Raw genomic sequence first — 23,995 nt, forward strand, 5'->3', positions numbered from 1 at the left:
GCTTTGAATTATGTAAATGGCCTCCTAATAATGGAAAGCTCCGTTAGATTTTCTTTTATCAAATATTTATATTTATGTTTTTAAATTGACCATTCATATAATGAAGCAAATTTACTTATGGTAGCATGGTTTCAGAGTTTAGCCGGTTCCCTATGAAACTAATAAAAAAGAAATTTACCGTGACGTAAATCGTGTCCACATTTGTGAAATATCGACATAAAGGTATTAATTTAAACATCGAACATCCCTATCAAGTGTTTTGGATCAACACGCTTCATTATTATTAAATAGAACATTCTCTACGAAATATATTTAATTATTCGTGATTGTGACTCGAAATCATGTCGGGAAAAGGTAATCTTTCTTCATTTATGTTCTATAGTGTATATCATCACATTATTCTGTTAGGCGCCCGGCAAATGTTCAGAACAAAGTACCAATTACTTTACAGTATGTTTCACACATTTCACAACGCTATTAGAAAATTTTAATAAGGATGTTACTTATTTTTAAATTCCGAAGCATATGTTTATTACAGAATAATTCCACCAATTTTGAATTTTCTAAATTTATTTATTCCGAATCCGGTCTCGTTCAGATATTGTTTGTTCCTAGATAAAACTTAATAAAAGTAATTGTACATATGAGATCGTACATGTAAAGCATTGATATTACCCTAAAAAAACTTACGTGTCAACAAAATATTTGCTCCAATAAGTTTATTCTGAAATATTTAATCATTGAAACTGCTATTCTAGGTAAATACCGCGCCAACCGCCATCGCAACCAACACACAATATCTGCCGTTGCTAAGAACACAGCTAGCTCAGTGTCTCCGGATAGTCCTATACTGTTGATGTTTAAAGACATAGCTAAAAGACTGAATGAACGCCAAGACAGACATGAAAGGCTCTATAAACTGTCCAGAGACATCACTATTGAGAGCAAAAGAATAATATTTCAGATACACTCAGCTGTTACGTAAGTATAAATAGATAATAAGGCAACATACAGGGTGTTGCAGAAAGGAGGTGTCAACAATAATCTTAAATATATATTTTTCCAATTATGAATGCACTAGTAATTTAAGGACTCATTTATTTCATAAAAGAGCTAAATGTTTTCTGTTGCCACTCTCATACATTTCACTATTTTAGCAAAGATGCGATCACCACTGCTGTGTCAGAGGCTGAAGAACGCCTTACGAAGCTAATCCAGGGTCCCATTAAAGGTATCGCTTTGGAACTGGAGAACAGTCCAGCTCACCTGCACTCAAGGGCTGTTACTGCTGGTTTTCAGGAGTACATAGAGGCTAGAACTTTCTGCTCACTGATGGGTCAGAATAAAATAATCACATATCCAGAAGTCCAGAATGAGTTTGAATATAAAGTTGAAAATGACGAAGGAGAAGAACGGAAGGTGGTTACAATGCTGCCACATTTGGATTACTTCTTGGGACTAGCTGACCTTACTGGGGAGTTGATGAGACGCGCTATAAACTGTATCTCAAGTGGTGATAGTGAAGAATGCTTTACTCTTTGCCAGTTGTTGAGAGATCTCTACACTAGCTTTATAGGTAAGTCTTAAATGTTATCAAAACTAATGTAGTCATATTCTTTATGAGGATTAAATAACAATTCATACATGATTTCTAATCAATTGTTTCCTTGATTGTCAATCCATAAAAACATTAAATTATAAAGAAAACTTGTTCCAGCAGTTTTATTCCGTTGAGACAATTAATTGCTCCTCAACTTACTTAAAAGTAAATTTTTCCTTTTAACTTTCCAATAAGTTAAGAGTAAACATTAATAGCTATTGATATTGTTAATAACATGTTAAGTGAAAAGAAAAAGTTTATAATTAAATTATTTTAAACGTAATATTATATGAAATAACCATATTTGATTAAATTTACAGGTCTAATTGGCATGGGCCGCGATCTGGGTCACAAAGTGAACACAATGCGACAAAGCGTCACAAAAGTGGAGCTAGCTGTATACGCGCTGCGTATTAGAGGGGGCGAAGCGCCACCACAGCTGTTGCTTGCGGGCCATCCCCAATCTGGCCCAGATTGGGACACAGTGGGCAACAACTCTGATGATGAAGGATTTTATTAAAAGAATTTTTAATATATTCAATTTATTCATTAATCAACATCCAGTTTTCTATTTGAAATGATGAGTTCTTAAGACAAAATACAGCAAGTTGGATTCCAATTACTGGCCGTTAGGGTTTGGGATTTCCAAGCACATATAAAGCATGAACAAGATTCTGTTTTGAGTTTTGTAACAAACTTATTTCCAGGCATCAATTGAACTGATTTACATACGTATTTCATAGTAGTAATTGCAATCAGCATTAGCTTTCATAAAATATGTGTTTATTTGCCTTACTATTTTTTGCTGCTCTAAAATGCAGCTTAGATGCTGGATGGAAATAAAGTGTTTGAAAGCAACACATGTACTATATTATTTGAATTACTACCAAATTGGACAAACTTTCCCGATGCCACAATATTTTCATTCAGAAATTATAACATTTATCTGTTTGTAAACCTTACAATAATAAAAAAGCGAAATTAGTGAAATTAGTCGTTGTAATAGAGGACGTAATGAAGCTATACTTTTGCTTTGATTGCAGCTGAAAATAAACGGACTGTCTAAAAGTAATTTCAACATTCAACAATGATACAAACACCAAACAAACCCTACAAAGATACCATACAACTTTTACATGTCATAAATATCGCAAACAAGTGTTTCGTTCCACATAAACGACTTATTTCGCTAATTCAGCTAAAATAGTGAATTGGATAAGTAGGCATAACTAACAATTATAAATTACTAGCTAAAAGACGCGGCTTAGGTCGCGTGATCACGTATCTTAGATTTTCAATAGGGATGCAACAAGTAAAAGGCCTCTAGTAATATACCAAGCCACGGCAGGACATTATTTTAGCATCAGCTTGTGCTACAAGCGATTCAATAGAATGGCCCAAGTCAAAAGAATTCTGTCTTACCCTCCTACAAAATGCTTAATTAATATATTTGATCTGCATTAGTAATATTATACTTCAAATATAGCCAATACTTGAAGTACAATTTTAATTATTAAAAAATATATATGAAAGCTATAAAATAAATTGGAAATAACATAAATAAATCTTTAATAACTTCAATTATAGTAAACTTTGTTCGCCGAGCCACGGCTTGTTCATGTTTTAATTCTAATTAACACCAATAGTACGTAAATGCGCCCATAAAGCCCATTCAAATTATAAAGGCGACAAAGTTATTATTGTACAAAAAATATAAAAAATAATTGCATACAGTAATGGCCGACTCGTTGCATTCCTAATATTCTTAACATATTAAAGGTACATAATATACGTTCACAATTATACTCCAGCAATTCATTGGTTCACTACTCAGAAAGACACCAAGAGTTCTGTCTTTGGTTATACAACTAGTTACACTGACGGGCCTTTTTGAAACACACTTTTTGAAATAAATTGGTCTTACCATATAATTTCGACAAAAATATATTTTATAGTCCATGCACAATTACTAGTCAACTGTTAGTTCACGACCAATTTTTTAAAAATCTATGCCTATCTCAATCTTCTATCCGATACTTAGAATGAACCAATCAACATTATTTTTTTGTAGGCGTGTCAAAAAAGCTATTCTGATTGGTCCATTTTTGAGATAGACCGAAAAAAGTAATTCTGGTTGTTTATTAAAAAAAGGCAGTTAGGCAATAAGGGGGAGCTACGAATGTTGTAAATAAATTTATAGTTTACCCTACCCTCGCCATGAGTATATCACAAGGAAGACCAGTAATAGTGAGACTATAGTAAATTTACAAATATCACGAGCCGCTCCACATTAATTTCAATCAGACGTGTACGCCTGCGTATCCGTGAAGTCGCTGGATGGCTGCCACTCGTCCGACTCATCAGTCGCGTAAGGATCCTGCTCGACCTCCGAGTCATCACTCCACGCATGCATTTTCACTGTCTTACGCTGTCTTTTGGTCGTCACTATCAACGATGACGAATCGTCGAGTTTCTTTTTCTTTTTCTCACCTGATTAAAAATAATATAAATCTTCATAATGTAACGCAAATTATACCATATTCTCGGGTGTTTTTAAGCTCAAAATTCATAATCGTAGTCGACGCTGTCGCCATCAGAGTCCTCGACTTGGAAGTGATCGTCGTAGAAGTTGACAGTGTGTGCGTTTATGTAGAATATGTTTCCATAGCGCTCGACAAATTGCCTACCTGTAGAACAAAGACACGGTTACCGAAAGGAATAATTGTAAATAAAAATATACATGTTAATATTACAATTCTGAGTGTTATTTAAAAAAAAAACTAATTTATAAAATTATATTATAAGTCCCCAAAATACAATAATAAGGCTCTCAGAAAAAAATACAAAATTATTATTTAATTAATATCACAAATTAGTTTTATTTTATTCGCAAAATTTTCGGGTACGAAAACTTTTGTCATCAAAATGAACTTGGTTTGGAATTTAAAATACACTTAGCAAGTATTCATAGTAGATTTAACATGATCCACCATTTTAGCTTCAAACTGTATAATATGTTTATTTTTATTTAAAAACTAGCTTTTGCTCGCGGCTTCGCCCGCGTGAATGTGTTTTCCAGGATAAAATTCCACTGTTTGATAAAAGTCTTGCTACATATTTTCCCGGTACTTATAGGTTCAAACTAATTTTATCCCCAATCTATAATTTCAGTTCAATCAGTCGAAAATCTAAGAACATTTATACAAACTTTCATCCCCTATTTTATCCCCTTAAGGGTAGAATTTATCAAAATCCTTTCTTAGGGGATGCCTACGTCATAGTAGCTTTATGCATGTAAAGTCTTAGCCCGATCCGTCCAATGGTTTGGGCTGTTCCTTGATATATCACTGTCAGTCACCTTTGAGTTATATATTATATAGCTTTTGCCCGCGGCTCCGCCCGCGTTATAAAGTTTTTCGGGCTAAAGTTTTCCTTTATAAAAGTCACGCTGTATAATTTCCTGGGAGCCTATGTTCTTCCCAGGGTCTCAAACTGTCTCCATACCAAATGTCATCTTAATACGTTGGATAGTTTTTGAGTTTAACACGTTCAGGTAGACAGATGCAGCGGGGGACTTTGGTTTATAATATATTTTTGTAGAACTCTTTAAGAGGAACAATCCCGTCATACATTATTGTTGAATTACTTTAACCGTTTACGCAGCGCACGCAGCGGATGCTCTAAAACTAATTAATACATTTTCCCCGTTTTTGCAACATGTTTCATTACTGCTACGCTCCTATCGGTCATAGCGTGATGATATATAGCCTATAGCACTCCAGGAACAAAGGTCTATCCAACACAAAAATATTTTTTCAGTTCAAACCGGTTGTTCCTGAGATTAGCCATTACTGCTCCGCTCCTATTAGTCATAGCGTGATGATATATAGCCTATAGCACTCCACAAATAAAGGGCTATTCAACACAAAAATAATTTTTCAGTTCGAACCGGTAGTTCCTGAGATTAGCTACCACTGCTCCGCTCCCATTGGGTATAGCGTGATGATATATAGCCTATAGCACTCCATGACCAAAGGGCTATTTAACACAAAAAGAATTTTTCAATTTGAACCGGTAGTTCCTGAGATTAGCTATTACTGCTCCGCTCCCATTGGGTATAGCGTGATGATATATAGCCTATAGCACTCCATGACCAAAGGGCTATTTAACACAAAAAGAATTTTTCAATTTGAACCGGTAGTTCCTGAGATTAGCTATTACTGCTCCGCTCCCATTGGGTATAGCGTGATGATATATAGCCTATAGCACTCCATGACCAAAGGGCTATTTAACACAAAAAGAATTTTTCAATTTGAACCGGTAGTTCCTGAGATTAGCTATTACTGCTCCGCACCCATTGGGTATAGCGTGATGATATATAGCCTATAGCACTCCACGAACATAGGGCTATCCAACGCAAAAAGAATTTTTCAGTTTGGACCGGTAGTTCCTGAGATTAGCGCGTTCAAACAAACAAACAAACAAACAAACAAACAAACTCTTCAGCTTTATATAATAGTATAGATGAAAAGGGTAAAATGCCGATTAGTAGTATGAAGCGTGCGTTACCTCGTCCGTCGCGCTGCAGCGGCGCGTCCCGAGGCGGGGGCGCGGGCGGGTGCGCGCAGTCGCGGCGGTGGCGCGGGTCGCGGCGCCGGCACGCCGCGCCGAACGCGCACGCGCGCCGCTCGGCCGCCGGCCAGTCCGCGTCCGCCGGGTGCGAGTACTGCGCCCTGTGCTGCAGGTTCTTCCTGCATGCACATGAACAAACATATAACACTTTATTTCTCACATTAAATTAATATAAAATGTTTTGATATCTATACACAATCTTAAAACATAATACCGTCTAATATCCTATATTTAAAAGGCCAAAAGTAAATTAAATTGGCTATCGTCAATAGAGGACCGGCCTATGCTTGATTTTGTACATTATTCTATATGTAATGGTTAATGATACGAAAAAGAAGCACTCCTGCGAAAATTGCATCACAATTGGTTATAAAATGAGCGAGTAATTCATATTTAAAATATTGTAACGTGCAGAAGTGGGCGCGATGTGGGGATATCGCTTCATCTCTTTTTTTCGCACGCGTCGTAATTCCCGATGACGTCACATGTGGATATTTCGTCTCTTTTCTGTTTCTTGTTAATTACCCCTTCCACCGAAATTCAAAGACTTATAACTTGTTGATTTTTTACCGGATTTTAATAATTCCTTCTGTGTTATAATTTATATTATGTAAATATTTGATAATAGTAAAGAACAAAAATGAGTCCGGTACCCTATTGCGACTCATATTACGTCCCTAGATTACATCGTATTGTAGTGCGAACTTAATAGTTAACGCTTTTATTTTGACTTTATTGAATCAATACCAGCTCTACAACTTACCTATAACAGCTAGCTCCATACATGCACCTCTCGCGCACTGGTCCATTATCGTCCTTGTCGTCACTTGTCGACGCCTGCAACAAAAAGCAAAAATTAAACATAATCTATTTAATTTACACAATATCCCGATATAATATGAATTAGATACGAAAATATGCACTGTCATCATTTAAAAAATCTTAATTTAAAGGGAGTTTCGTCAGTATGACTAAATCACCACCATTGACGCGAATAACATAATATTCCAGATATGTTTAAATACATTATTAATTTTCAATAAAAGTTAAGAATAAGTATAATTTTATTAGCATCTTGGCAACCTGCCGATTAAGGGAGAGACAAGATACTATTACACGTTCCTATATTATATTTATCTATGATCTTTGAATCACGAAGTTTTGAATTGATTCAGATAATATATGGGTAACTGTTCATACAAAGCGCGAAATAGAAATATAAATTGGTAAGGAATAATGATGCATGTGAGTACAATAGTGAGTTAATAGATAACACCAAATTGATATAAAAAACACCTTACTCCATTACTGGGTCCAGCCTCGTCAGCATTATCATCGTCAGTTTTGACCTTTTTGATTTCTTCACCATCTCCATTGTTTGGGCTTATGGGCCGCTTTAACGGAGACTGTGCTTTCTCATCCTGGTCTTCGGCTTTTTCCTCACAATCATGCGAAGGTGATTTCCTCCATTCATATAATTGTGTTGGTGAATCTCTTTCTATTATTATGAAAACATAAATAAATATTTTTATAATATGTAATTACAGCAAAAGTATAATGTATTATTAAAACCAAAACTTAACAATACAAGAAAATTATTAATGTTATGCATGCTTATGTAGTATGTATAATGTATAACATTATATGACTAAGGCTCACAAAAAAATTTACCATAACACACGGGAATTGTAACACACGATAACACACAGAAAATAGGCAACACACTGGAAATATTGTTAAGATTACACACCAAAAAAGAGTACTTTATTTTAAATAAAATACTATATGCACCAATTTGTTTATTTAACTCAAGAAAAATATTATTATATCCTAATCAAAATAATTAATATTATATAATGATAATAATAATTAAGCCTTTCCCGATAGAGCTTTTGTCTTTCAGAAGGTGTTAGTGGCATCTAAAAAAAGGAAATATTTAGATAATATTTTATTTTACAAAACATGGAACGACTAACTTCAATCGTCAAAGTTTTAATATGTGGTCGCCATTATGATAATATTTCTAATGTAAACTAAGCTTAATACCTTTCATGTGTATAACGTCACACAATTACGTAACACACGTGAATAACAGAACCTAAAATATCCGTAAAATAATTAAATGCAATGTAAATGAGTGATAAACTACACTATATTACAATATACATATTCCTCTTATTTGTTTTTACACTTTGTAGAAAATTTTAGCTACTTACCATGCAAAATTGCTTCTGAAAAGTCGCTAAAAACAAAGGACGAAAAATAACGTGCACCAAAGAATTCCCGTTTCTACAAAAACTAAGATGTTAGATAGGAAACTGATATATCATTTTGAAAGTAGTAAAGTCGTCATTATAAAAAAATAGCATCATATGTTGCTACTACTTTAACAAAAAAAAACTACTTCGTAACAAATCATTTGTAACACACGTGAAATAAAATGGGAACATTTTGTTTTGAAGTCGTTATTCATTCAGCTTTTGCTTATTTTAATATATCTACAAAACTGATTATAGCTTTATTTGCATGCTTTTAACATGTATACGAGAGCTCACTATAAGTATATGATTCAAGACGTTATAAAAAAATATATATTTGACTAGGGGTGCACACATTTTATTTTTGTATGAAACAAGAAGTAAGCTATTTTATTATACCAGATAATTTTCGATTAAATTTAATAATATCAAACTATTAAATAGCTTAACATTGAAATATGAACAGTAGCCAACATAGGAATATTTATTTTAATTTTATTAACTTTCGAACTTACATTTTTCTTACGACGTAGTTTGGCTCATGAAAATTATAGGTGAGGTACATTTTTTTGAGCCTTAGCCATATAAATTATGTAAATTATTAAAAAAGGTGAATAAGGACCCTATTGAAACTAACCAAAAACTACAAAAAGATAATTATTCTTCTCAAAACACGTAATTGGCCACATTACATTACAATTACACATACCGATATTTTATAATATTTTTTTATATGTATAACATACAGAATGTACCTAAACCATATTGCCTCTTAAGAATGGCAGATTTATGAACCGTGGTAATCTGGTATATTTTGTTTTAATTAATAGTCGTATTATATCTTTGAAGATACCCCAATTTAAGATCGCACTTTCCATACTTCCAATCAACTCGGAGATTCTACTGAAGAACTTTTTCAACATCGATATATAACACGTGGACTAGTATCCCATAAGTCAATACGCATATCTCTATGATTATCGATAGTATATAGTCAAGTACATTAAGTAAACAAATGGTACATTTGAAGGCACGTGAGTCCTTAAACCGCCTCATACACACATTTTATAACTATCACATACACTATTATTACCCTCATCACATTTAATTTTGTTGTATTATATGGGTATATCTGTATTCTTTATCTACCTAATAATAAATAAATATATCAAAATAAAAATATTATTCGTTTCGTTATCAGTAGATTACAAAATTAAAAATAGCGCAAACATTTCAGTGCACTAAAATTTAAGATTATAATCAATCAGAACTGCAATCAGTCATTGAAAAGAAGAAGTAAAGATATAATAATAACACTATTCATGACACAATTAATGGCTTACTTATGAACAATTAGGACTTTTGATACCACAATACAAAAAAAAACAAATGTCCAACTTTTGTCACTATAGTGTACACAAAGATCAAACATGATGTTTCATAGTCATCCTTCTGCTTGCTACAAAGACTATAAAAACAAATGTTACTCACCAAGTGTGGAAGGCGATGACTGTCCCCCTTCCTGCGCTTTTGTTTCATTTGGTTCAAAATTAACCTCCTTTGACAAATCCTCGTTGTCAGCCTCTTTCTCCACTGATTCCCCTTCCTTCTTATTATCTTTGGCACTTTCAGCATCCTCTGGCAGTTGGGAACAGAATATCAGCTCGTACCAGTAGATATGTGGTAAAATGCCAAATTTGTCACCACAACCCAACACAATGCATGAGTCTTTGTTCAAGACTTGGACACTTTTGTGCTGCTTTTTCATATAAAAACATGGGTTGGAATGTAACTGTAAAAAATATATACAAAACAATATGACCACAGTTTAAGTACAAGCGCTCATGACCTTGCAGATGCACATAAAAAAATACTTTAGTCACATAGGCAGAAATAGTTCCAATTATGACAGGTGAAAATAATAATAAATACGAGTATATAAGTGTTATTTCTATAACTAGACATTTACAGACATTTAGTGCTAAAAGTTATATTAAAACAAGCAAAGCATAATTAACTAAAAACCCAGCTCGGGCAGGAAATTAAAAGGGACAATATATTTTAATAAAACAATGTCAGTGCCGCGTCGCGCTCCTCACCAGTGACGATAAATAGGCCTTAAGTTAGCTACTTAAGTGATTCTTACTGGAAGAAGAAACTTTTTGTCCTCAGTTACATAATTTTATTATTCAAGCCTTTTGTTTACAATGTCATAATTACATACGCAACTGCGCACACATCATCAATAAAATAGGATGAACTTGAAGTGATGGTTAAATTCCTAACCATGGACTGGTACAGAACAAAGTTTTAAACAACAAAAAAATAAAAAGATAATTAATATTATTAATTAACCATGTATAGCGGGCATTCCCCTACATAAATAATTCTATTTTCAGTGAATACAAATAAATATAATATAGATAAACGCATCAAAATGATTGGCCGGACATATAACATAATATATGATGTCAAAAAAGTGAATAATAATTCATATGCTTGTCAAAATAAACTTAAGAGTTTCGAAAGGTGTTGTGTTAATTGTAATATTTGTAGATTCCCTAAACATTTGTTATTGATAGTGGATTAAATAGAAGCAGGATAGTTAATACACTATAGTGTATTGTAATATAATGTGCTAATTCACATGATTAAAGCCCGCTATGATGTTATTATATTCCAATAACTTTCTGGGTCAGCCGGCATAAAAAAATCAAAGGATGAACATACCGCAGTCAATGTGACCTCATCATCTGTAACCAATAGTTCTGCATGGTTCCTAGAGACCTTGTTGTCATATTCATTTTCCTGAAATCAAACAAGCACATTACATGTTAACCCCTTGAGAGTTCAGGATGATTCATTTATTTTGTAGAGTGGATAAAAATAATAGTCCACAGTCTGCCTACCCTATGTATGTATGTCGGCTAAAAATAATGTAAACCACATAATACAGATAAAAAATTAAAAACAAAGAACCCTTTGACTATTAACATTGATGATATATATCAATTTATATCAAGGACCAGACGCTTACTGTCTTTTCTAATAAAATAGGTCACGTACATTGCGTTTTGACATAATAATGTTATTCAGGCTTGTTGCAAATTTATCAGATGAAGCCTTTTTCTGTAATGCAATTTGAAATAATAGACATCTTCGTAGTCCCAAGATAGGGGCAGAAATGGGATAGTCAGCCACACTTAAGCTCTTCAATCCAACACATGAAAGATTCAAGGCCTAGGGTCTGCATGATCCAAAGCCGGGCTGTAGTCCCCTTGGATTCGGATGCCCTTACATTTTACCCATTCTACCTACTGTTATGCCTCTTTTTACATAGCTTATATAGACTTTATTCATTTAATTCACTTTATATACAGAGTACAAACGTGGACTTACTGCCTAGGGGATTTTCTACCAGTCAACCTTTAGGTAGTGCAGAGACCAAAGAAGGTAAGTGTACACAATGAGAGAATATTAGCTAACTTAACTTATTCAAACTTGTTTATAAGTTCAACTAGGGAAATCTTCCAATATAGGGATATACTTCATTGATATCACAGACAGAAACACACACAACACGAATTTATCCCCGAAGGGGAATGCAGAGGCGCAACTAGGGCACCTACTTTCCGCCAAGTGTGATAGGTCCCATGATGTGATAGGGGGCGAACCTACAGCCATATCGAGCACAAATTCCAGACTCCGTTCTGATACTGAGCAGAAAAACCCAAACATTACTTTGCCCGACACGGGATTCGAACCTAGGCCTCAGAGCTCTGCCCTACCGCGCATATTATACAATTAAGCTACCGAGGCAGTCTAATTGATATCATCGAACCTAAGTTCAGCAATCTACCATCATCTCGCTTTGCCGAGCAAATGATATGATGATCCTCACGAAGAATAATAGCAAAAAGATCAAATGTTAGAACTAAAATATAATAAGAATTGAAATTTCAGAAAACAACATGTAATACGCATTTAGAAATTTATTTTATCTGTTGGTAATTTAATGAAAAATAAAGACAAAATAGTATGGAATTAACTGAATTCATATCAATGTAAAATTAAACCTCAATTTTACTTACGAAAAGAAATTTGCCTCTCCCAATATCATGTTTTCCCACCGGCAATTTTATTTTACATGGGTCTGTACTGTCGACACGCACTAATTTAAAAACCATTTTATGTACTTTAATTAAATACTTATTTTCATGAATAACAAACAATTTACTTAGTTTTATCGCAATAAAGAAATTGAACAATATACAATTTCCCGTTTTTATTTGCGCTCTGCGCACATCTCAGTCATCAGTATATACCTGTCTCAACCTGTCTATAGGGCTCACTATAGAGTAAATTCCTAGTCAAAATACATACGTCAATATACGCAGATATTGATTAGGAATGAATGACTGACTGTTTGGTACCAACGGTTACCGAAAAGTGAACGTTTTTTACCTTACTTTTCATTTATTAGATACAGTTAGATTCGAAATAATTAATGTTATAAATACATATTATATAAGTATCTATTTTTTAGTAACAATACCATTTTCTTATTTTGTCGTGCCTCGCCTCACTCTTACCTCCAAGAAGTATAATGCCAAAGAGAATTATAATATATATTTATGGAACCAAGAAGTATGGAACAGAATAGCCTAGAAAGTCAAGTCTATGTCTAATGCTTTGTAGAAATACGTTTTATTTATCCATAATTCAGAATTTTTAAATTCATAAATTTCCTAATAAATGATATTAAAAGTAATAAAAAAAATCATACTTTATATGGTATTCTAATAAATTTTATATTATTTAAAGTTAGATAGATATATGGAAACAATAGCGCAATAAAACGCATATAAGCACTTGTCAAAATTATAAAAACCATTTTTCGATTTCGATTTTGTAAACATTTCTATTTTAGTTTTATAAATAATGATGAAGACAACCAGCCTGGGATCCAACAGGCCTCTGTCTGGACAACTGTATAAATACACAAATGTAATGAAAGGCTGGCAGCAGAGATGGTTCGCAGTGGATCCTGAGACTGGTGTTTTGTCATATTATTTGTTTGATGGACCTGGCGACACGATCCAGCCCGGACAGCCTGCAAGGGGGGAAGTAAGTGATATAGCAACTAAGCATTTAATACTCATATTGAGTTAATAGAGCATAACATAAACGGACATATAAATGATTCATAAAAAAATGCTTTGTTTCATGGACAATACCCCACTAAATCGATGCAAAGTCAAACTGTATTCTAAAGCCTATAAAAATAAAAACGAAATATTAGCATAATATGAATATGTGTAAATGTTATCCAGGCACACCTAGCAGCTGCAGTGATATGTCCAAGTGACGAAGACTCGCGCACATTCACAATAAACTGCGCATCCGGAGACATGCTGAAGCTAAGAGCGACGGACGCGCGGGCACGGCAGGAGTGGGTCAACGGGTTAAGAGCAATCGCCGAAATACACACTAAAGTATGTTTTATAAACAATGTCTTATACACTGAGTGGTAAAGTAAGCAGAATACTTAGCACTACATTGTCTAATAGGTAGAACTGTTTCTGTTCATATTAAATAGCAATGTCGCCAACCACCTTTAATTATAAAACACCGCACTTAGGTAAATCACACAGATGTTGTTGTGATGAATGTTGACTTGTCTTGTATTGATATAAAACTAGCTTTTGCTCTCAACTTAGTACTCCCAGTATAAAGATGGTTTTTTTGAAGATAATGTCCAGAATGAAAAGCAGTATAAGGCCATCCCAAGGTTTTGAATTATCTCCATACAAAATTTAACAGAAATTGGTTTGTTAGTTTTTGAGTTTATCAGTTTCAAAGTTTCCAAACAGACAAAAATGGTGGAAGGCTTTGTTTTACATTATGTAAGTGTACAGTACAGTGTTCATCTACAAAAACTAATTCTAAAGAGATACTGTTAATATTAAGACTTCAAAATATTGCAGGCAATGGGTGCAAACCCACCATTACAACCAAGAGAACAGTTGGCAGTACATGATGCAATGGCTTCAGCTAGACAGCAGTTACAAAGCCACTGAATTGAGGTATGTATTATAAATTTTGAAGAAACTTTAATACTTAATGTTCAAGTAATAGGAATTTAATTACAATGCAGACTTCGATAGCCATGATAAAAGGTATTAAAGAAAAAGAAAAGGGTATTATTTGTCATAAGGAATTCAGATAATCAAAAATCTGATTAGATGAATGATTGAAAAGTATTTTTACATAAGGATTTGGATTAACAAGCTTGTGACTCCGCCTGTATTAAGGCCATTTTCAATTGGTACAGTAGTTTTTGTGTTTAATCTGCAGTTGGCATTCAAGATGATTGTGAATTGTCATATACAATATACAAGATATATAAGAGGATGTTTTAGTTCATAAAAATCTTAGAAACATTGCAAGATTTAAAAATGTCTTGTGAAAACAACAGGCCATACCGCCAAATACACAAATCGCAGGTTTCAGGCTAATACTAAGTTGAAAAACCCAATATCACTGTCTGACCTGGGGAATTAACCCAAGACCTCAGCACTCCACTAGTACCGTAAAAAAAGTATGCCACCAAGACAGTCAATTGTAAATTGATTCTAACATCATACTAGTAAAGGCACAATGGGAGTCCCACACACACTCTGTCCATCACTGCATAGTATAAAATAAAGTCGCATTCTCTGTCCCTATGTGTGCTTAAATCTTTAAAACTATGCAATGGATTTTGATGCGTTTTTTTTAATAGTTACAGTGATTCCAGAGAAAGGTTTATATGTATAATAATAACATCCATTAAATAGTCAGCATTGCACCCGTGCGAAGCCGGGGCGGGTCGCTAGTTAATTATAAAACACATAATACTCTTTTTTATTTCAGTGATGCTGCTCTTGCCAGGAGTATTGAAGCTTCAGATTCACCATTCCCACACACAGATCCTGATTTATTGCTTTTAAAGGTAAATTATATTATATTAAAGTGTTATAAGATCAAATAGATAGAGCTGTAATTGTGTACAGAAAACTTGGAAATTGCTATTGCAATCAAACTAATTAAAAAAAAAATTACACAATAATCTGCTTTGTAGATTAAAGTGGTATGTTTGCATAGAAATTTAGTATGAACCAATAACTCTACTAAAATAGTTCCTATCCTAAGAATACTGCACAAATACCAGTTAACACTAACTTTTTGACCACTCTAATCCACCAGCAATCATCTAATTTGTTAACTACACCCTTAAAATATCCATTATATTCCAGGCCACCTCAGCAGCTAGTATGCAGTGTCTCCTTCAATGCCTCGGCATACTACACCGCCAGCAACAATACGCCACCGTTAGTGTGTCCAGCAAACATTCGGACAGCGACCACCACTAGCTTTTACCATATGTACTACATATGTATATCCACACTTGTGTTTTTCATTGTGCAGATTGTGCCGTAATGCGAACAGAATTTACATATTGTATATAATGTTATTTGTAAAATAATAAAGTAGTACTTGTAGATAAAACCTATTGAATTGGGGCTACAAATTAATTTTACATATATTTATGGACATAAATAGTTGATTATATTTTGTCATTGAAATAGATGGTGTAAAGTTAGCATTACATGTGACTTATTTGCTTGACTGGCCTTATTTTACTTAAAATTTTGATAACATTCAATCGAAATGAAAGTACACAGGTGTGGACATAACTTATCAATAGTGTACACTTAATTTATAAATATTGTACGGCGGCTAAGTAATGACTGCCCTGAAGCTAGCCATAAGTGGTGATTCTTCATTATAGGGACCAGCGTTGTGTGCGTGACAAGGAATTGAGAGTAGATATCGTGTCTCTGAGCGGCCGTACTGTACTAATTGCGGAACGAATTTTTTGGCATCAGCGTAATCATGGTTATGTGAAAAAGCAACTGAATGTATCATAATGACGAACATATTACCATGCAGTAATATGTTATACTGTATAGAGAAGTATATCAATGTTAACACGGACTCAATTCGATGCGGACATTGCATTGCGGTTGGCGTAAATTCCTGTAAGAACCTAGATAATATAAAGTATGTAATTTGTAAAAGTGCCGCGTCAGAATAACAAAGTGCACACTTGTTTACAGTGACGCTCCTTGTAACTTGCCTGCCTTTCTGATCTCATATTGCGTTGGAAATTCCTGATTTTTTTAAATGTTATAGTCAACCTATATACAGTTTGATTTTTAACCTCTGTCTCTTTACATGCGGTATGTTATGAACAGACATACAAGCGTAGATTCTAAATAGTTGTTCCGTTATTATTGTAGAAATTATATTTTATCAGGTACTTGTATAATGTGTATGAAAAATTAATTTGTGTTGTAATTGTGCTACAAATAGATTTTGGTTGTGGTTCTCGAGTTGCTATTGCTTGCGAAAACGATATATCATGTTAATTGAAGATTCTGGTATCTATAATATATGCCAATATAATGGATAACAATAATTATCAACAACACATATTTAAATCTCGCAATGGCTCTAAGATTTATTAGAACACACATAGTTACATATCTTATAGTTAATCCAGTCTTTCCATAGACTTTTAAGACAATGTTAGGGCAAAAGCTCCCTTGTTCAAGCTTTATAGTTTATTTGTAAATTAAGGGCCTATTTCACAATGTCTGAGTAGTATAAGACAACCACATACTAGGGAAGTTCCCACATAAATGGAATACAAAACAGTACATACAACATTATCTGCCTTACACATTAAGTAGCGGACAAGTTATTTGAACATTGTGAAACAAGCCTTAAGTGACAGGAAAACTTAACAACTTTACATAGAACAGTTTTCTGATGCATGTTAGTTCATAAGCTCATAAAACGTTTATTGGACATTCTTGCTCTCACGGATTCAATTATGCACTTATACCGTCGCGATAAATTTCTCAGAATTGTAGACCTGTAGCAAACTAGCGGCAGTTAGGCTTTCAAGTGGTTTTTGCTCAGTTTTTATAAGAATTACTTTATTATTTATTTCTTAAATATATACAGGATACCTATGTATTTAAAATTGCGTATTGTTAGCTCTATGGTGGACTTTTATTGTTCCAAAGTGTATAGTGGTAGATATCCAAGTTTTCCTTTTTCGAACGGACTGCTTATTTGGACGTTATTTAACTGTAAATAAATAATTTATATTATGCCTTAAATGCTGTGTTTTATTTATTTATTTATCAGGTTTTCCAGCAGACAACACTACGATTACCGTGATTACAATATTCCCAAGATAGGTAAAGTCAACCTTTATCACCAAATATTATTAATGATGACTGTTAAATATTTTATTGCCCTTTCCGAGGTTTTACATAGATCAATTTTGATTGGCGCCTTTTTACAGAATACTTTTTTGTGAAAACAGCTTGATGCTGCCATGTAGACCAGTTTTCTTTTGTCTTATTTCATATTGACTTTGATATTGACATTTGTTAGATATTTCTGAATTGCTGTTTATTTATAAAATTATACAATAATGTGCGATCAAGAGTTCAGGACACTACGGATTGATCCCCGTTATCCATTTCAAAATCAAACTAAGTAAGTGGTCAAATAACATTCTTTAAAAAGCTGGTATCTCTGAATTAGTTTTTAATAGTATTTCGCCCTGTTGACAAATTTTTACAGTGGCACGGATATAGGAACGGAAATTACATTAGATAAGTTAAGTTCTATGAATTGTGCGGCCACCCGCAGTAATTTTATATCCTGGTATGTCAGGTACAATGCTGAAGTAATTATCCCGATCAATTTATTTACACAATAGGTGTTTGTAAACAGTTCCAATTATTTCCTATGGAACAAATTACCGGCATAAAAGTAGCCTGTGTTAATGCAGGACATGGTTTAGTCAATTTCACCCCCTTTTAGCTGTTACTGGGTTAACTTCTTATATCTAAACGTTTTTACAAACTTCCACATTTAACACTAGTACGATTTATTAGGGCAAGTTATTTGAGTTTCCTAGTTATTGCACGTATAGCAAATATAAGGCAATGTTCAAGGTAAATCTATTTTTCCAGAGCGTGCTACGACAATTACTGTGATTACTATAAATGCACCCGCCTATTGGGCGAAGTGGATGACTGTAAGATATTCAAAAGATACTTCGAAACAATATGTCCCAATTTCTGGATATCGCACTGGGACGAGCTCAGGCAGAAAGGAGCCTTTCCTGGGCCTATTTAAATGTTCCATGTTTTGAGAATATACAATAAATTTATTGTATAAATATGTTGACATCTGATTTCGTAGAAGTAGGTTTTTTTATTGTTTTGTATGACGAGACGAGCTTGCCGTTCGTCTGATGGTAAGCGATACGATCACCCATAATAGTACAAACACCATCCAACACCTTGAATTACAAAGTATTGTTTGGTATTCCACTGCGCTCACTAAGACATGAGATATTAGTCTTAATGTCCAGTATTGACACATCCTAAATTTTTCTTCAAACTGGAATACAACAGTGACTACACACTGCTGTTCAGTGGCAGAAATAGATATTGCGGTGATACCTAACCAGGGGCCTTATTCTCTATCCCGCACGTTATTTAAACAGTGTGTAACAAGCACGTAACACAACGCATCATGTTTAAGACTATAGAAATTTGGCTTACAGAATACCATTCCACGCACATTTCTCGAAAATAACATGACACGGCCGCGTTACGCCTTTACACTATCGTACAGAATAAGGGCCCTGGTGGACTCTCACATATGAGAGACTTACCACCAGTGCATGATAAATCTCTACGAAATCACAAATAAAAACCAATAATGAAATCAAATCATTTATTCACCTAAATCACATGATGACCTAACGTAACGTAATCACATAAATAATAGCTTTGGAATAGCTTAGATCCTTCCGGGGAAGTTGCCCTCGGCGCGCTGCGTGTCCCACTTGTCGACCCACTCGTTGGGGCAGAGGGACCTGTACACGCGCTTGAAGTAGTAGCAGGGCTCGTACTTCTCGCCGCGGACCTTCTGGCAGCGGTGGAAGTCCAGGTAGCTCTGGTAGCAATGCCTGGAATCACGGTATTGGCTCCTTGTAATATGTTGTTGGTAAATTGTTTTATGAGGCACTGTTTGGTTTTTGTTTAAATATTTTATTTCAAGCTGAACCAGTAGAATAAAAAACCTAATTTGGGGTCGACATTTTTGCATGTTCGTTTTAAAGTTAATGTTGTCAGTATAATAGTTGTCATATAAATTAGTTCTATGTTTCACTACTACTTTTCTGGTCAGGGTATACATTAGTTTAAACCTATATGCAAGAACTGGTATACTTTTGGAAACTTGAGATTTATCAAACAATGATCTTATAGACGCTAGTGCCATCTAGTTATAAAATAAGTACAATAGTTCAAGAAAAGCAATTAACCTAATTAAATAGTAAAGCTATAAACAAACAGGTCATGGTCTATCTGTTTGCCAAATTTAATTCAAATCCTTACTGTTAACATTTAATTGGTCAATAAATTCTGAAATGTCTACACAATCTTTCGCATTTACACCTACAACACATACTGTTTACCTGTCGCTAAATATATACTGGTACTTTTACTAGACCAATAAGCAGATTATTTTTTTGTACTATGTCATTAATTTGAACATTTTACTCCTTGATTCATGAATTATTTTTCACTCACGCTGCTAAAGTCCTTGAGTGGACCGATTATTTCTTTATAAATATACCTTTATAAGAATTTTGACCACTCTAAATAAGAAAGTGCAAGATTGGAGCCAATACAACGGAGTAAAATTATGGAAAGTTCATTGACACCAATTAAGAATCGATATCTGTCTCCAATTATGATTTATATTGTGAATATAAAGCAATAGAAAACAAGAACATATAACGATTGGACAATAAATTTAGATAACTTTAATGTAAGAAGTTTATTTGGAATTCTTTTTATTTGAGATCATACTCAACAGAATTATGGAGAAATATTAAAATTTGGTTTTTATTTCAAGTATCTTGACCTATATTATGCTACGCTTTCATGCCTTTCTGACCCCAAATATTGCTTGCAGTACTTCATTACCAATAATCTATATTGTAAATTTTTGCATACATGGGATTTATATGATCAAGTTCCCTTTAACCTTTAAAATGAAGTATAATAATACTGTATGTTCCCATTCGGTACTAGATTAGGTATCGTACGAGATTAGATTGCTATTTTTTGTTGTACTACAGCTTAGCACCAAGGCCCAATTCTTGGAACCAACTAATTTACTAAAATCTTTTGTATAATTGAGTACTTTATTTTCGTAATAGTATTAATGGAAATAATGTTAGAATATATTCATTTGTGTTTATTGAACCCATGATAATGGGAGGATACTCCAAGATAATTTTCTTGAGCAATCTATAATTTTATATAGTTTGCATAGAATTTAAGAAAGCTTTAGTGCTATATCTGAAATGGCTCAAAAAGGTGAATGCTCTGGCTTTAAGAGCTGTTAAAAGACTATTAAGTTTAATTTTATGATTAAACTTGCAGAAACATATAGAGCATACCTGTAATATTCATCAATAGTTTTTGATGGGGATTGGAAATCCAATATGTACTTGTTTTTTTTAACAGCATAGATAGTTGACAATTAAATTATGTTTCTATAGTTCAGAACCATTAAACTATTAACAAACCTCTTTATTACACCTCGGTGAATCCTCCTCGAGTAATAAATACAAAGTCTACCTTACCTGGTCTGGTTCTGGTTAGGGAACCGCGGGTCGAAAGGTGCTGTTTTGAGGTCAGCAGCGGTTTTGATCATCTCAGGCATTTTGCTGTAAAGAAAACACAATAACACATTCATTGTCTTAATTCTTTATTGGGAAATCCTGTTTCACAGACAAAATGAGATGTGTATTATCGCCTACTCACACAATTACAATAAGCAAATAAAAAAAATCTTATCAATTAATTACATATTGCAGGGGACATAATAAAAAACTTAATCTATCATCTAATACTATTTAACGAGTGGTCTAGTTTTCCGCTCCTCCTCACATGATGTTTCTCTGTACTTCTTCACCTCCTGCATATAAAGTGACCATGCATCTTTGGGGGTGTTATCAACTGACTGCTCGTCAATGGCCTTAGCCTTCTTCACTAGGCCAGTTTTGAGAACACGCCCTCCTCGCCGTTTCCCGATAAATGGCAGTGCGGGCTTTTTAATATCTGGTTTTTTGTCTGTTTCTGCCTTCTTGGTCTCCTCTTGCATTTTCTTAAACATCTCTAAAAAGCTACCATCATTTTTAATGGGTATGGGAATGGGTTTTTTCGAGGTAGAGGCTGTTTGTTGCGCGTCATCTGGTCGCGACAGAAGCTCTGCGAAGTTTGGTCCTTCTACTTCAGGAGGGTCACCATATTCTACATCATCGGCTCTCGTGGTCTCTTCCGCACGCGGGGGCGGCTTCACCTCTTTCGGAGGACTCTTGGCCTCTCGACCCTTCTCCTCCTGCCTGCTTCTGTGCATTTTCCAGAACCTTTTACGATCAGCAACAGTGAACTGTCCGCGGCGATCGTCCTCGCTGGAGCCACTACGGCTGCGAGATCTACTGCTACGAGATTGAGATCGCGATTTGGAGCCTTTAGGGCTAATGGAACGTTTCGCTTTTCCTCTGGATTTTGAGCGACGCCGCGACCTCGATCTGCTGGAGCGACGTGGTGAGCGACTGTTAGACCGAGATCTATGCCTCGAAGTAGACTTTCTACTTTTGCGTTTACTCTGCGACCTGGATCGTCTGGATGAAGCGGATGAGCGAGATCCGCTGGAGGAATGTGACCGAGAGCGGTGACGACGCGACCGACGGGGTGAATACGAACCCGACTTGGAGCTGGACGTGGAAACACTTCTAGCGTAACACTTGGGCGGCGTCACAGAACTGTCCCGCATATTTCTAGGCGGCGTGTCAGACTTGCGATCCTTGTGTTTATAATTTTTAGGCGATCCGGCTCGCTCCGATTTCTTATAAATCTTAGGAGGAGTTCCGGATTTGTCAAGGTTTTTATGGCTTCTAGGAGGAGTTGCTTGAATTTTTCTCTTTCTTGGTGATGGGTCTCTCTGATTTTTATCTCTTGCGGCGTCTTTGCTGGACCGAGCTTTACCACTTCTACCATCATCCTTGGGGGATTTGTCAGGGGGACCCAAACTCGGTGTTCGATTAGATCGAGATCTATTACGTGATCGCGAGCTTTTTATGGGTGGGGTCAGCGACCTGTCTCGCTCTCGACTGTCACTGAATTTTTTTCTGTAATGTCTCCGTGAATCTGAAGATTCTGACGACGCAGACTTCCTACGTCTCTTGTCCCTTTTAGGAGAACGAGAATACGATCGGGATCGCGAACTAGAGCGATCACTGGATGAATATTTCTTCCGTTTGGACGATCTGCTTCTGGACCGGCGATGGCGGCTGTCATCCTCGTAGCTACTGTCCCTCCGTCGTGAGTAGGCTCGGTTGCTCCTGTCGTAGGACACACTCCTGGACTTAGAACGGTAAGACTGGCGACGGTCATAACTGCGCGAACGCGCCGGCGAACGCATTCGCTCGCTGGCCTGGTGCGAATATTCATAACCTTGATGTGCGGTGTAGGGTCGCGACGAGTCCTGGTACTTGCCGTAGTAGGTGTCAGGACGCTGCTGCTGGTAGTAAGAGGAGTCGTAGGAGTACCCATAACCATAGGCGCTGTAGTCATAGCCGGGCGGGTAGTGCGCGTAGCTGGCGCCGGTCCAGGGGTCGGTAGTGGGCGTGGGCTGCGGCGGCTGCGAGCCGCGCTGGCCCACGTACTCCGCCTCGACGCCTGGTGGACCGCCGTCCCAGGCAGCACCCGATCCGCGATACGAGGACATACTTTACCGAGTCCCCTCGCATAACCTGCAGCAGTTTGTAGGTGCGCACACACCTACAAACAGAACAACTTCTCGGTGTAGAAAGCAGCTCTGTGAGCTCCGCTCAGGAGACATCCTCGTGTATCTTACGTTCGTCGAGGTAAATAATTTTATGACGAGGATCAACAAATTACGTAATCCCAAGACGAGTACGCGTAAAATGTGACGGAAAAGCATGCGTTACGAAATAAGCTTACAAAACAGTGCAAGAATTAAAAAAAATACCTTGTGTTTTATGCTCACCTTTTTTGTAAATACGCTGTTTCTCAAATTTTATTTCAATAGAAAATGGCAGCGACACATTCGCTTCCTAATGCCCACAAACAATATAGAACCAGAGATATAGAACTGTAGATAAAAAATTGTCTTTGTGGATCGATTTGCGCATAGGTTAAAAATTCAAGGTCAATCTCATAAAATCAACATTTTGTTCACTGTGTACTTCTACCTATGATTTTTCAATGGTCATGATGGTCATGATATGGTAAAGCGTTTCATAAAATAATCAATAATAAAATAA

At 35.4% G+C, this 23,995-nt stretch overlaps 4 protein-coding genes across 8 annotated transcripts; 2 read left to right on the forward strand and 2 right to left on the reverse strand.

Moving 5' to 3' along the window:
- Window positions 1–128: 128 nt before the first annotated feature.
- Window positions 129–2,458, forward strand: LOC119188453 (translin-associated protein X-like). Its single transcript, XM_037438882.1, has 4 exons — window positions 129–354; window positions 759–981; window positions 1,158–1,576; window positions 1,921–2,458. Exons 1-4 carry the CDS (start codon window positions 342–344, stop codon window positions 2,118–2,120), a joined length of 855 nt encoding a protein of 284 aa, XP_037294779.1. The 5' UTR covers window positions 129–341; the 3' UTR covers window positions 2,121–2,458.
- On the reverse strand, window positions 2,126–12,835 carry LOC119189393 (aprataxin and PNK-like factor). Of its 4 annotated transcripts, none has more exons than XM_037438878.1 (7): window positions 12,582–12,835; window positions 11,221–11,298; window positions 9,982–10,282; window positions 7,534–7,730; window positions 6,996–7,069; window positions 6,170–6,351; window positions 2,126–4,090 (listed from the first exon to the last, which is right to left on the reverse strand). In XM_037438878.1, the coding sequence occupies exons 1-7, from the start codon at window positions 12,675–12,677 to the stop codon at window positions 3,897–3,899; spliced, it is 1,122 nt and encodes a 373-aa protein (XP_037294775.1). In that variant the 5' UTR covers window positions 12,678–12,835; the 3' UTR covers window positions 2,126–3,896. The 4 variants fall into 4 exon arrangements, with proteins under 4 accessions (XP_037294775.1, XP_037294776.1, XP_037294778.1 ...); XM_037438879.1 differs by having other exon boundaries at window positions 2,126–4,287; XM_037438881.1 differs by having other exon boundaries at window positions 7,529–7,730.
- A 513-nt stretch (window positions 12,836–13,348) lies between these two features.
- LOC115454446 (oxysterol-binding protein-related protein 11) lies at window positions 13,349–17,723 on the forward strand. Its single transcript, XM_037438917.1, is given in 6 exon segments — window positions 13,349–13,617; window positions 13,824–13,985; window positions 14,478–14,561; window positions 14,563–14,576; window positions 15,406–15,484; window positions 15,789–17,723. Coding segments are annotated over 6 exon segments (642 nt in total). The 5' UTR covers window positions 13,349–13,431; the 3' UTR covers window positions 15,906–17,723.
- A 1,625-nt stretch (window positions 17,724–19,348) lies between these two features.
- LOC115452003 (cytochrome c oxidase subunit 6B1) lies at window positions 19,349–23,848 on the reverse strand. 2 transcript variants are annotated; one of them, XM_037438735.1, is made up of 3 exons: window positions 23,719–23,848; window positions 21,287–21,370; window positions 19,349–19,597 (listed from the first exon to the last, which is right to left on the reverse strand). In XM_037438735.1, exons 2-3 carry the CDS (start codon window positions 21,364–21,366, stop codon window positions 19,429–19,431), a joined length of 249 nt encoding a protein of 82 aa, XP_037294632.1. In that variant the 5' UTR covers window positions 21,367–21,370; window positions 23,719–23,848; the 3' UTR covers window positions 19,349–19,428. The 2 variants fall into 2 exon arrangements, with proteins under 2 accessions (XP_037294632.1, XP_030036287.2); XM_030180427.2 differs by lacking the exons at window positions 19,349–19,597; window positions 21,287–21,370 and adding an exon at window positions 21,395–23,489 and having other exon boundaries at window positions 23,719–23,826.
- Window positions 23,849–23,995: the final 147 nt, after the last annotated feature.

This window comes from Manduca sexta, chromosome 15 (genome assembly GCF_014839805.1).
Source record: "Manduca sexta isolate Smith_Timp_Sample1 chromosome 15, JHU_Msex_v1.0, whole genome shotgun sequence".
NCBI classification, from domain to species: Eukaryota; Metazoa; Arthropoda; class Insecta; order Lepidoptera; family Sphingidae; genus Manduca; species Manduca sexta.